A 14,894-nucleotide genomic window follows, 5' to 3' on the forward strand; every position below is an offset into this window, starting at 1 on the left:
TTTTCTCTGAGGTCCACAAGGGAGTCTCTGCAGGTGACATCTAAGACCCTACTTCTTTCCATCAGCCGGTAACAAACTACTGATACCACAGCTTTAGCCTCACATCCAAAGCATACCTGTGACTTCAAAGGTATTTTTATTTTATTATATTTTATTTGTGTGTGTGTGCACATGCGTACATGCATGTACATGTATATATAGGCCAGAGATCAATTACTGGAGTCTTCTTCAAACATTCGTTATCTTGTTTTTTGAGATACAATCTCCTACTGAACCAGGAGATCACCAATGCAATGAAACTACTCAGCAGGCCCAAAAATCTGTCTCTCTATCAGCAGCTTTGGGATTGTAGGTACACACTAACACATCCAGTTTCTTTTGTGGGTACTGGGATTTGAACTTAAGTCCTCAATACTTGCCCATCTCCCTGGCCCAGACTGGACACTCTTAATGAGCCCTGTTATTAAGTTACTCTATGTAGAAAAAAAAAGACCTGGCCTCCCCCTTTACAAGAACACTGTCTTACAATAAGAATAAGTCTTTTTTTTTTAATATAATATGCCACCTACTAACTGGTTCATCAGACACACATCACCATTATTTCACTTAGCACCCTCTCTGGTTGGGTATCGCTCCCTACTTCAAGGAGAAATTTCTCCAGAGTTCTGGTAGACCCTTGGGTACCTGACCCAATTGCACACTAAACTGAAAGTGTAAAGGTCCCTCTGCATCCTCATGATTGGCAACCAGCTAGCCTGTAATGCTAAAAGCAATGTAACTTATTGTTAGTTCCTTAACTCATTGTTAGTCTCCTCATCTTCCCTTCCAGCCCCAGTGCTCTCTCACAACCCTGTCAGGTCAGAGTACCACTCTTCTTCCCCCAAGGTCTCATGATGGCCCCTGTCTTGCACTAATAATGGAGAAGAGCCAGCTTTTAGATCAGTGTTGGTAAGTGACTCCAGCATCTATGTCTGACCTTCTGTGCACAAGCCACTGCCACCTACAGACAGCCTCGCCCATGCTGATGGTCTCAAACCAACTGGAGAGCAGCATCAGAGAGCTCCACAGGTTCAACCATTCTGACCTGTTTCTTTCTGAAAAGGTAAAGGAAGGGCTGTGATGGTTACAATTATCACTGGTGCCTAAAACTTGTTTGGCTCCCATTCCTGTAGCAGCTCCCACATGTGAATGGTTGTGCTACCTGTTGTACTGGATGCAAAATGATGCAGACTCAAGTGGTAATATGAGGGAATCCATCATCACAGGCTGTGGAGAATGGGATGCTCTCCCCCACTCCCTGCTGATCTCAGGGCTATCACAGATGTTTCTCTGGGCTCTCATAGAACCCTTGGAAAGTTCTCCAGTGTGCTGTACTTCATGTGTAACTCTTCCAGCATACTGCCCCCAAGGCTTTCTGGCTCCTTCTAGATATCCAGACCATGTCTTTGCATATCTGTGTCCCCCAGAACCTAAAGAAGCCTAGGTACTAGGCAGACACTCAAGAACCCAGGCACAAGGTGAATGCAAATCATGACAGACATACAAAAGCATAAACACAAATCAAAAGCCTCATGCCTGGAAGATAAAGAAAATAATATCAGAATTGAAAGAAACTTCTTAGTGATACTTCCAAAAACAAAGATATCTGGAGCTGAACTTCAGCTCCCAGACAGTCCCCTTAGCTCTTTGCCTTAGGAATCAATCAGCCCACTATCCTTGGACTTTGAGGCTGGGATACCAAAGTGACATACTAAGAGAGAACTTGGCTGGAATTTTTCTGTGAGACCATATCTTAATTTACATAGAGAAGTTGGAAGGACAGGATCCAGAGGGCAGGCAGGCTGGTTAATTTTTTGAGGGGAGTCATCATAAGCAAGAACAAAATCACAGAGATCTGAAGCCAGGAGGGTGCTAAGGTTGGGGTGGGACCAGGAAGCTTAAAAAACACTATTTGTGAGTTCCTACCATTACTATGCAAATGAGCTCAGTCTTGGACAATCCCCAGACATGAAATAACCTGAAAGCTCTAACAAGAAATCTCAGCTTCTGTAGAAGGAAAAGGGAGCTGGCATAAGGCAGTCATGGCCCTATGAAGGCAGTGTCTCCCACCTGGGCCACATGGGACAGGAAATAGGACATCAAATGGTAGATAATGCTGTTGGTTCAAGCCAATGATTCAAGGATGCAATTCTGGTAAAACAAAGCCACATAGAAGTCAGTACAACATTGTGGCAGACAGGACTCTGGAGAGCACAAGCCTTTGACTACTTAATGAGTTGGGAGGGAGGTATCACAAGCTCAGGACTCCAGGTCCACAGCTGGAGATAGAATTAAGACAATTTTACACAACATAAGAACAATTGTAGCTGAGTTCTCTCTCAGGGTATGGCTCTAGTGTCCCAGCCTCAAAGCCCAAGGACAGTGGATTGACTCCTAAGGCAAAGAGCTATGGAAGCTTCTAGATATCTGTCTGAATACAGAATCCTGTTACCTTTTTCTATTGATAGAGACAAAGCCTACATGTGGGAAGACAAAAGGATGGCCATTGTTGTATTCAAACACTTCCGTGTCTTGAGTTCATTATTCCAAGGGAATAATTCCAAGTGGAAATAAACAGCTTAATCCTTGAGAACATGTTGCACATTCACCATGGAAAATCAGCAAGAGAAAGGGGAGAGGTGAATACACTCCATGCTCTGTTCGTGGCATCACTACATGCAGTCTACCTTCCCTTCCATCACCCAGGTAGAGCATCAGAGTTTCAGTGACAGGCTAACAGGCAATCTTTTGTCAATGGTTCCAGGCTGCTCTTAAGCAATAGAATTGTTCTGGATCTTCTGAAAAGGTGCTTGTGAATGAGATTTACATTGAACTCAGTAGATTCTGAATAAGTCAGATTGTTCTCCATCATGAGTGGACTTCTTAGAACAAAAGACGTATGTCCCCCACCAAGAGAAAATTTTAACAGCAAATGATCTTCCAAATTTGTCCCTCCCCCCTTGTTCTGTTGCAGACAGTCTTGGGACTCAACTGCAATTATTTCTGAAGCCTTCAGTTCTCAGGCTACTGCCACTAGATTCAAGACTTCACAGTGGCATGAACTCATTTCTACACCATCCTCTGGGCTCCAAATAATTCAAAGGTCCTAACAAGTCTTTTCCCATTGAAAGACAAGGTTCATGCCATCTTGTTTGGACTCAAAAGCAGCCCCAAAAGCCCCATGTTGCCTTCCTAAGAGAATACCTATTAATCTGTTGCAGTAAATATTAAAATTATGGCTTCACCTTTTATCCCGTGCCTTGCTGGCTGCTGGGATCTCTAACTTAGGCCACCTCTATAAACTTCGTTGCAGTTCACTCCATCGCTCCTGTTGTTTCTGTCCAAAGTGGATTCGACTACCCCAGCATGTTGTTTTCACTCACTTCCCCTTGGTGCGTTGCTGCCAAGTCTTAGACACACACATCCCAACTCTGTGGCAGGCTGTATATGTCCCGCCACTATACCCTTTGAACTCAATTAAGTAGTCACATCAAAGAACACACCAAACTACTCTGATCCAATAGGTATAATATAATTTGCCAACCTTTATAAGTCAAATGATCTTGTACAATTCTGTCCCTTATAAAACATTTATAACAACCTTATTTATGAAGAGATGCGCTGAGAGAAGAAACACATCTGCCTCCATCTGCGTTCCTCCCTGAATCTCCTCTCAATCTCCTCCTCTTCCATTTTCCTAGCCTTTTTCTGCCTACCTTTCCACTGTCCAATCATGTATCACCTTAACATCAACCCACAATAATCAAGAAAATCCATGGAGAGAGCTCAGTCATAAAGTGCTTGCCTTACATGAGGACATGGTTCAATACCTAGAACCCACATTCACTCAGAGGAGAAGGGGAGGGGGAATGAGGGGAAATTGTGGGAGGAGGTGACTGGGAGATGGCCAAGAGTTGGATGTAAAGTGAATAAGCAAAAAAATAAAATAAAATAAAAGAAGAGGAAATGACAGGTGTAGTGGCAAACATTTATAATGCTAGCATTGGTAAGGGAGATTCCAGGGGATCACTGACCACACAACCCAGCATTCCTGGTGAGGTCTAGACAAGAATGAGAACCTGTCTCAAGAACAAAGTAGACAGTGCTAGAGAAATACCCAAGGTGGCTTCTGGTATGTATATGTGCATGTGTATATATACATACACACACACACACACACACACACACACACACACGAGGGGGGTATGGATATCAACAGATCAGTCATCAAAGTTGATGGCTGCCAGCAGGACAACCTTGGTAAGAAAGGTCAGTGGGAGAAATGGGTAGCTAACAGTCAAGCTCCTTCCATGAGACACAAGGTGAACACAAAGTGCCCCTGCTTCTGTTAAAAGGCCCTTCTAGAAATAGCTGAATATCCAGGAAGAGAAACAACAGCCACCAGTCAACCTGGAATTGAGAACTATCCCCTCACCAAAATATATCTGACAGAAAAGAAATGAGTTCATCTACTCAGTGAAAGAGCTGTGGCAATATAGAATTGCTTTTATTTTGATGAATGATCTGATAAAAATAATATGAAACGATTAGAAACAATAAAACCAAATCACCAAATACAGTTCTATTTGTCTTATGCTATGAAGTAGATTCTTGCATGGAGTAGAAGGCTAGACTGTGTACATTTTGATAAATGAAAAAGAAATACAATGACAGTGGTCCCTTGCATTGGACCAACAGGTGCAATTATTTAAGTCATTCTAACTGCACAACAATGGCCACAATGAAACACAGGACTCAGGAGAACACACACACACACACACACACACACACACACACACAGCCTGTTCTAGCCATAGCTAGTAGTTCTGTCTTCAGGAGACTTTTTCCTTCCCAGATAACAACATAACACATGGTCATGGATATTCAAGAAATATGGTGATCATTGGCTGTGGGGGTGGGAACACAGTTCAGTCTGTGAGGTGTTTGCAGGAGAAACGTGTGGACTCAGGTCCAGTTCCAAGAACCTACATAAAGTCAGGCACAGTGGTGTATACCTGTGATTTCAGCACTCCAGAGACAAGGTCCTTGAGGCTCATTGCCTAGACAACCTAGTTTAATGGGTAAACCCTAAGCCCAGAGAGAGACCCTGACTCAAAAATTTAAATGAGAGTAACTGAGAAAGATATCCAAGGTTGACCTCTGACCACCACATGCACAAGCAAACATGCAAGTGCACTTCTCACATACAAGCAAGCATGCAAGTGTGTGTGAACATGTACACATTCAGAGACAACCATGAAAAACATCTCAGCTTCCTGAGGGTGAATGCAAAGCCAATAGCGGTGAGACTCCACAACTGACCTGGCACTGAGAGGTGACAGCAGAGATAGCTACAAAGTGCTGGAAGCTCTTCAGAGAAGCTGCTGTCCCCAGTAACAATGTGCTTGCTCTGAAATGACCTGATAAAACAGTGTGGACTCTTCATCAAGCCTTTAGAGTCTTTTTTCCCCATGTTTGGCAAGGTTCTCTAGGTTATCTGCCGGTGCTAAATAATTCTCCACTCTTTTCAATGACTCCGAATACAAGTAGAGTCTCCGAGTTAGTGTTTCCTCATATGAGTTCCACATACCCCCAACATGTCACTACAATATGATCGCTGCCTTCTGGTTAAGCATTTCCGCAAAGGGACAGACGTCAGACCACAGAGCTCAAAATGAGGCCTCCCACTTCATTATTTCATTATTCCATTCTTGGGCATGCATTCAAAGGACTCCCTACCACAGAGACACTTTGCTCAGGTATGTTTATTGCTGCTTTACTCACAATAGCCCAGGAAATGGAATCAACGGAGATACCCATCAACACAGGGATGAATAATGAGAATGTGGTCAGTACACACACGATAGAAACACTCAACTGTCAAACAATGAAACTTCCAGCAAATAGATGGAACTTAGAGATGTTAAGTGAAGTACTTTAGACTCAGGAAGACAAAATCTTATATGTGGATCCTAGCTTCCGATTTCTACACATGCGTGTTTATGTGTCAGAGTGTAGGCAGAGGCCAGGAAACCAGAAAGGGTGCAGTGAAAGGGAGAAGGAGAACAAGGTGGGCAGGTGATAGAACACACGTGATACAAACATGAAAATAAAGGATATTGGGGGTGTAGAGTGCAAGCAGGGGATTGAGAAATGGGTTCAGGGAGGGCAGATCAACCACAAAGAATGTAGTGTGAGAATGTCATAAGGAAATTGATTACTTTGTAGGGTAATTTTAAAAATTAATACAAAATACATTTTTTAAGACTTCCAGTCTTAAAAATGTAGCGGTGCTCGTTTGAAATAGCTCTCTCTTACTGACACTGCCTTTTTCAGAACTTATCAGGCCTCGGTGCAGTGCAATGGGGACAGGAGGGATTGGGGCTGTATGCATCTCCCTGCAGGTTCTCGTGGAAACTATACCGCTTCCTGTCACGTCTCAGCCATCTTCTCTTCTGGGACTACTTCACCACATAGCTTCTGCATCACACCCTAGTCTTTTCCACAGACCTCGGGACAGCTCTCACTTCATGAGGAAACACTTATGATCTTCTTCTATTCCCTGGAAAACACATGGATAAACGAGATCTCCCTTGGGAAAGGGAGCAGACTGGTCTCAAGGGGCAGCCATGGAAGGGCATCTTGGCTTTGTAGAAACTGCTTGGTCTTGCCTCAACTCCTGTTACTCCAGTCTTCCTCCTCCTCGCTAGTAAGGGTGACAGCTTTGGTTCTGCTTTATCCTCAAATCTGTTTGCTAAGATTTACCAGAAATTTCCATTCCCACCTTCACCTGAGTTCCTTATAACATTCCAACTCTTCCAGAAAACGTCTTACAAGAGAGTGGTATAGTTTGGCAATTGCAATATCATGTCTAAAACAGTAAACTCATATACTTTTCATGTGATAAGCAACATTTGGAAGCCTCTTCCTTTTGTCAGTTAACCCCGTTCTCTTCACTCATCAAAGCTCACACCTCTATTATGAAATATACTAAGACCATCCAAGAAAAATTAGCTTCTCCTCTAAAAATCAGTCTAAAACAAGTAAGCATCTTGTGGTATTTGGGGAAGCCCATGTTTGCTTATTACATTAGTGGAAGTGTAGGGATAAATAGAGAGAAAAATAAGTAAGACTATGCTGGAAGCAGAAGTAGTGGGGGAAATGGGTGCCCGGAAGGAAACAGGCACCCAGATTAATAACATTGGCACCATGGTTGGGCTCTTCAGACGAAACCTAGAGCCCATCTGCCAAGAAGGTTTGAAGAGAGCTCTAGACTCAGGGACAATGGTCCCAGGGGCTACCATGACTAAAATACTGTCGATAACTGGAAAGAAAGCAGCAGAAAAGAAAACTCCCTGCAGGTCCATATCCATACCCAAGAGACCTAATGTCGTGTGACCACAGATACCAAAGAAAATGGGCAACAGGACTCAGGTGCTCCATGGAATCTGTCATCCTGGTTCCTCAGAGAATGACATCTACTGGGTCTGCCTCTAGTCTACACCTTCTCTTGTTGCTCTCTCATTTCTGTAACTAGCCTGATGAGGGAATTGTCATGTTTTCAAAACCTGAACAGAAATGACTGTGATGACCTTTGCTTTCTTCCATTTCTCTCAAGTCTTCTAGCAAAAAAATATCTCCTTCATACTAATGCAAGATCTCTCTACGCATAGAACTTCTTATTCCAGTGACTTTTAAAAATCATATAAAAATCCATAAGTATATATTATATACATATAACACAAATACATCTTTGTTTGGTTATATTAATATATATTTAGAAGCTACCAGACATTCCCTTACCTCTGATGGCTTCGTGGCACATTTTCCTTTTCCCGAACACTCTATGTCATTTGAGTGGCTATTCCCAGGCACACAGGTGCTAGCCTTCACCATGAGTGTTAAACGCAAAGCCACAATTGTCTTAGCAACAGAATCATTCACAAAACCTAAAAGAAAATAGGACAACAGGAAATGTTAGAAAACTCAACTAACATACTTTCTGCCAGACTGGAATTTTGTTCAGACAGAACTCAGTTTGAAGGTCAGAACCACATAATAATATGAAGCGATAAGTAAGGAACACAGCTTCTGTCCATTCAGACCTCAGGTCCTTAAAGTACAACAGTTCCCTCCAAGCATCAAGAGAAACTGTCAAGAGTAAAGAAGCATCAGACACACCCATCATGACCTTGTTTCTTTCTTGCCCTTCCTTATCCTGTGAGAGACACTTTGTCTCACAGTCCCATCTCTGCACTTCATCTTCACCCACAGAGAAAATTCATGTATTGCTCAATGCTTCCTCCTGGTGTTCTAGAGAGTCAAAAGTTCTGGAATATTCTAGCTCCAAGAGCTCTGACACTTTCTTCTGTTCTCTCTCTCTCTCTCTCTCTCTCTCTCTCTCTCTCTCTCTCTCTCTCTCTCTCTCTCTTTCTCTCTCTCTCTCTTACACGAACGCGCGTGCACACACACACACACACACACACACATATATGTATGTATATAAAACAAAAAAAAGTTAATTCTTTTGTGTGTAAGTCCTTTATTCATTCCACAGTCCTGTGTGATATAATTTTCATTTTAAAATTTATGTTCACTATTATGTTTCAGGTATCACAAGTTCATACAGACTTTGACAGGTGAGCCAACTGTATACATAGTTCCAGAATGGTTTTCATGGTCACTTTTTCCAACTGTATACATAGTTCCAGAATGGTTTTCATGGTCACTTTTTCCAACTGTATACATAGTTCCAGAATGGTTTTCATGGTCACTTTTCCCAACTGTATACATAGTTCCAGAATGGTTTTCATGGTCACTTTTTCCAACTGTATACATAGTTCCAGAATGGTTTTCATGATCACTTTTTTGCAAACTCTTTTAACAATCTAGTCCTCTCACTGTCCCAAGGCCCAGAGACACATGCTGACTTGCATTTCTTTTTCTCATAAGGACACGTTAGTCAAATAAGAAACTGGGTGAGAAACAGAATGCCTTGAGTCTGCCTTGCCTGTACTGAAGCCTCTCCTTCATGATGGTTACTTAAGAACATGCTGCTCCTGTAGATGAGAAATTAGCAACCTTCCAAATAGAGGGCTCTCAGTTTAGACTTCCTCACACCCCAGGGGTGCAGTGTATTATTCTAAAGGCTCATTACCACAGATTTGTTCAAAGTGTTTCTTGACATGCTGGGTTCACTTTCCATTCTTTTAAATGCTAAGCGGAGGGCAATGACAGAGTAAAACACGAAGCAGGCCTTGAATTAAGGGAATGAAAGAAGTTATGAGGTGCCATGGTTCTCAGAGTCCCTGATGGTGCAAAGTGGGTTGTCAGGAATGTTGATGAGGGCCTCGGCTCTCAGGACATCTGTGAGGAATTAGTTTCTGGGCTGCACTCCTGTATTTCCTGAACATCCAAGTAAGTCTCCTGACACTATACCAGCTCCCCACATTCCCTACAGAACTAGGATGATGACTGTCATTGTCTAGGTGGAGACTAGAAACCTGTTTCTAGTGTAGAGTGATGGGGAGTGGATGGCTTTTTTCCTGGCGTTTCCTATTGAACCTCTGTTGTACACAGGCTTAAGGGAGAAAGGAAACAGATGACTTGTTCCATGAAGCCTCTGCACTGCAGAGAAACATCCTATTCACCCTAACTCTGAAAACACTGTTACCACGCTCCCTTGCTTGCAATATTTCTTTTTCTCCCACTTAGAAAACCACTGAGATCCAGCTCTGATCTCACCTTGCTTGGGGGCTTTTCCTCAGTCCTTCAGCCCATTCTCACATTGGCTAGGTCTACCCATGCTCAACTTTACAACATGCTTCAGTCCCTGACTATTTGGCCATAGATAGCATCTTCTTACACCACCCTTACTAACCTTGTGGTGGGAAAGAACAAGCCTTGAAGAACAGATGGGTAACAGGTTAAGATGGGTACATAGAGACAAAGCAGCAAAGACAGTGCCCACAGAAGAGTTCCAGTTTGCCTTATGAAATATGTACTACACCCATTTAGGGGAGTGTATACAGGTGCCATGCACATTTATGTGTATGATGTCCATGAGAAGGCTTCTAACAGCCTCAGGTGATGCCAGCCATTGTTTTAAGGCAATGTCTATTACTTGCCTGGAACACACCAAGTAGGCGAGGCTGGTTGACCAGCAAGCCTCAGCAATCCAGCTGTTCCCTCTTTCCCACTTCTGTAATTGAAAGCACATATCACCATGCCCAAGTTTTATTATATGGATTCTAGGGTTAAAGTCATATGCTTATAAAGCAAGCACTTCACCAACTGAGCCATCACACCAGCCCATGGGCTATTCAAACTCTGAAGAGCAGCCATCATTAGAATGCAAAACTACTAGGTTATTATCAGCTTATGATTATGGGTAGACAAAGGGTGACTGATAAATACTGAGATCTTATCCCAAGTGACATTTTTATACATAAAATAATAGAGACAAAACATGGCACCGGTCATTATTTAGAACATTTTTATGTCTTTGCTTTGTTCTCGAGTTTCACATTAAATACTTTTAACTTTTAAAAATCTGCATCATCTGTTCACTAAGCATTCAGAACACATGATGTTCTACAATTATACTGAACAGGCTTTCTTCCAAAAACAATATTTTAAAATTCTATTCAACTAGTAAATTCACTTAGCCAGCAATAATTTAGACCGGTGCATAGTTAAAAGTACACAAGGTGTAGCTTTCTACATAATTTGCTTCCTTTCCTCACTGAGCACTGGCAGAATCTACTACAGATGAGGCAGCCAAGTGGATTAAAAGAACAAAGACAAGTCACCCTTGCTTTCTGTCACCCTAAACTTTTCAGTTAAAAGTAGTGAGTCCTTAACTAAAGTTGACACTAGTAGTTTCAGCCAGGCCTTGCAGTACAGGGCTGTAATCCTGGCTACGCAAGAGGCTGTAGGATGATTACAACCTCAAGGCCAGATCGAAGAATTTAGGAAGACTTTATTTCAAATACAATGCAGAAAGAGAGTAAAGCTCTGTGACAAAAGAATTGTCTAGCATTCATGGGATAGGTCCAAATCCCAGAAATGAAAAAAGAAGCTTCAAAATCTTGCAGAACATTCTCCAACTATGTTATTTTCAGACCCCAGTGTGCATGACAAGGAGTCTGTGATTTGGACTAGGATCCTAGCAGACGTGGGTTTTTGTTTGTTTGTTTGTTTGTTTGTTTTTTAAGATTCCTGGGAGCTAAAGAGATGGCTCAGTGGTTCGGAGCGATTGCTGCCCTTTGCAGAGGACCTGAGTTCAGTTCTCAGCACCCACATTTCATGGCTCCCAACTGCCTGTAGTTTCAGTGCCAGGGAATCTAAGGCTCTCTCTGGACCTATGGGTACCTGCACTCACATATACACATACACACAGACACTCACATAAATGTGTGATTAAAAAAGAAAGGATTAACCAGGTGGTAGTGGTGCATGCCTATAATCTCAGCAGTTGGGAGTCAGAGGCATGTGGATCTCTAAGCTGGAGGCCAGCCTAGTCTATACAGTGAGTTCCAGAACAGCCAGGTCTACACAGAGAAATCCTATCTCAAACAAAAACAAAGCAAACAAACAAACAAACAAAAACTAAAAAAGGTAAGTACTCAATAAACTTACATTTTAAAAAGAAAAAGATTCCCGGACTTAATCCGGGCATGTGCTTCTAGTTAAGAATCTGGTAGAAAAGCTAATGTAAGTCACATCATGGGGTCATTGATGTGACAATCATTTAGAATAAGAGGCACTCATGTGAGCCTCCCAGAGTATAGTTTATTCACATGTTTTTGGAATCCAGGCACCTGGTGTTTCTTCTCATGCTCAGTACAGATGCCTGAACATAGTGTAACTCAAAAAGAAAACTCTTGGTGTTCACTGTATATGATTAATCAGAACGTAAGTAGTGGCGCCTTAAAGGGATTACTAAACTATTAATGAAGCTTTACCTGCCCCGATTAAATGTAAGAATTAGCTACAAACTAGCAAGCTTACTATCCCCAGGCTCTGTCCACCTGAGGACTACACTGTCTGTGGTATCGGCTTTAATTATTGAAAAATCATCTTTTAAGCAAACAGCTTTCTCTGCTGCCCATGTTTATGAAGTTTATTTGGTGTGTATGGAAAGAAAACACTTCTGTTTTAAATTTTTACTAGAGGTATTTCTTTAAACAAACTTTGCAATTTGGTGGCTGAGAGAGGGGCCCCAGGAGATAGCTCTGTTAGTAAAGAGCTAGATGTACAAGCATACAGACCTAGGTTCACATCACATTTTAAAAAGGCAGGGGACTGGAGAGAAGCCAGGTATGGAGACTTTGCCTGCAAACACTACAATAGAGAGGAGATGTGAGATGATCCGTGGGGACTGCTGGCCAGCCAGTCTAGGCAAAGCAGTGAATTCTAGAGTCAGTGAAGGAGTGTCTCCAAAAGTAAAAAAAGAGTAATTGGGGTTGGAGAAATGGCATGCAGGTTGAAAGCAATGACTGCTCTTGCAGAAGACCGAGGTTTGATTCCCAACACTCACAAGGAGGCTTGCAACCATCTGCATCTAGTCTCAGATCATCCATGCCCTCTTCTGACCTCTATGATCACTGCATGCACATATTACATAGATGTATATACACACAAAACAGCTATACACATAAAATAAAATGGAAAAACAAGAGAGCCATTGAGAAGGACAACCTATGTCAACCTCTGGTCTCCACACATACATGTCCATATGCATGTATGAACAAATACATACACATGTATGAACACACACACATGAACACACCCCCACATAAGTGTGCTCACACATGGACTCACACTCATATACTCACGTAAAACACGAATAGTTTTCTCAAATACTTTACGTGCACCATGATACCTGGTGCTGCCTATTATGTTCTACAGCCTCTTAAACCAAGTCACTAGAATGAATAGCTCATGTGTAAGGCCCTGTGCGCATGTGATGAGAACACTGACCAGTTGCTCCTTTCGGGTAGGAGTGTAAATTCACTGAGCTCTGGCACCTCCCTTTGACGATAGAAAAACCTGGAATAACCCAGAGAGAGGGCAGTACTGTCTGATGTTTCCATTAAACAGCAGCTAATTCGGAGCAAAGGAGCCCTTGAGAAACTCTAAAAAGCAGCAAGAAGGACCTGAAGTGAAACAGAACTCACTCCAAAAATGGAGGCGCTTTGAGGTAGGGATCGTTTGAGAGCTGATAGAAGCCAGTATGTCCCTGTCACAGACAGACACGCCTAGCATTCTTAGAACACACAGCACCACTTTTCCTTTGTGGTGATATGAAATCAACATATTATGAAATTAAGTACGGGGGGAGGGAGACATATGTACATTAAAAAGCCTACATGACTATTAGACTTACTAGATCCTCACTGATTGTAGAAAGTTGGAATGCTGTACCTTAAGCTATTACTAACTCCAAAATAGCTGTTTATTGCCCACCTTTGCGTTTTGACCTAATACCTTTGTGGCTTACATTAGGTAAATCCTTTGGGAATGTACAAATAGAGTCCTAGCTTCCAACAGTCCAAAGGCTATGAATGTCATTAGATAGGGCCTAAGACCTCTAGCAAATATTTCCATTTCTTTGTAATAATCTACCTAGTTGCACTTCCCACTGATGTATTTGAAATGCATCTTGATTTATACTATTCTTTGTCCTGTTGCTATAAAAATTTCACGAAACTATTACCAGGTTGGAACATGATACCTGGGGTAACTTGAATCTGTGTTCCCAGGTCATGGTCACTCCAGAATAAACTACCTGTCATCCCCTTAAAGGTAAGAACTGTGTTCTTGTGTTGATATGAAATGCAATTCCGAATGTAGGCTGGCTCAGAGAGGCTTGTCTCTACACCCAAACCCTAAAAGCCAGGGGCCAGACACAAGCTGCAAATGGGTAGAAGCTATAGAGCCGGCCTCTGTCAACAACAGGGTTTTCTGGAACTTGAGCTACACAGGAGTCTAAGAAGGTGCTCTATCTGCAGCCTGAGAGAAACTAAAAGCAAGAAAGACACGAGATAGTTATTCATAAAAAAAGAAACAGGAGGAGGTAGGTGAGTCAAGAGGAATCCCACCCAAGCCTTTCCTGTAGACTGGACAAAGGGGAAGAAGGCTTCACACCTGCGATAAAGATTTAAGGCATCTGTTAGATGGAAGGAGCAAGTAAGTGCATCAGGATTTCTCCTTTAAATACGGTAAGTTTGAAATGCTTCTATTTTTTAAATATATGGATATTCATACATTATTGTATGAAGAAATCACAAAGGATAAACAGCCTGAAAATACATCCTACCAAATTTTTATATTTTCTCTTTTTAAAAATTTATGTTTTCAGCCAGGCATGATGATGCATGCCTTTAATCCCCACACTGGGGAGGCAGAGGCAGTTAGACCTCTGAATTTGAGACCAGCCTGGTTTATCGAGTGAGTTCCAGGACAGCCAAGGCTATACAGAGAAACCTTGTCTCATCTCAAAAACTGATAGATAGATAGATAGATAGATAGATAGATAGATAGATAGATGATAGATAGATAGATAGATAGATAGATAGATAGATAGATAGATAGATAGATAGATGATAGATAGATAGACAGATTTGAAAAAAAGAGTAATCTTTCACTATATTGTTTGAAAATCTCATAAATGGTACAATGCATTTTCATCACATTCATTCCTCCCCCAACCCTCCAATTCCTCCAGTGCCCTCCCTCACATGCACCTCTCATGTGGTTTTCTCTTATAATCACACACACACACACACACACACACACAAACACACACACACTCACACATACACACACAAACACACACACACACAAACACA

General features: G+C 42.0%; 1 protein-coding gene across 1 annotated transcript in view; it reads right to left on the reverse strand.

Moving 5' to 3' along the window:
- Positions 1-14,894, reverse strand: part of DNER (delta/notch like EGF repeat containing) — a gene marked incomplete at both ends in the record, with an annotated part of 276,755 nt that overhangs the window by 133,982 nt on the left and 127,879 nt on the right. The window contains one exon of the mRNA XM_080933397.1: positions 7,843-7,988. Coding sequence (XP_080789523.1) covers positions 7,843-7,988 — 146 coding nt within the window. The remainder of the gene's footprint in view (positions 1-7,842; positions 7,989-14,894) is intronic.

This window comes from Micromys minutus (genome assembly GCF_963924665.1).
Source record: "Micromys minutus genome assembly, chromosome: 19".
Taxonomy (NCBI): Eukaryota; Metazoa; Chordata; class Mammalia; order Rodentia; family Muridae; genus Micromys; species Micromys minutus.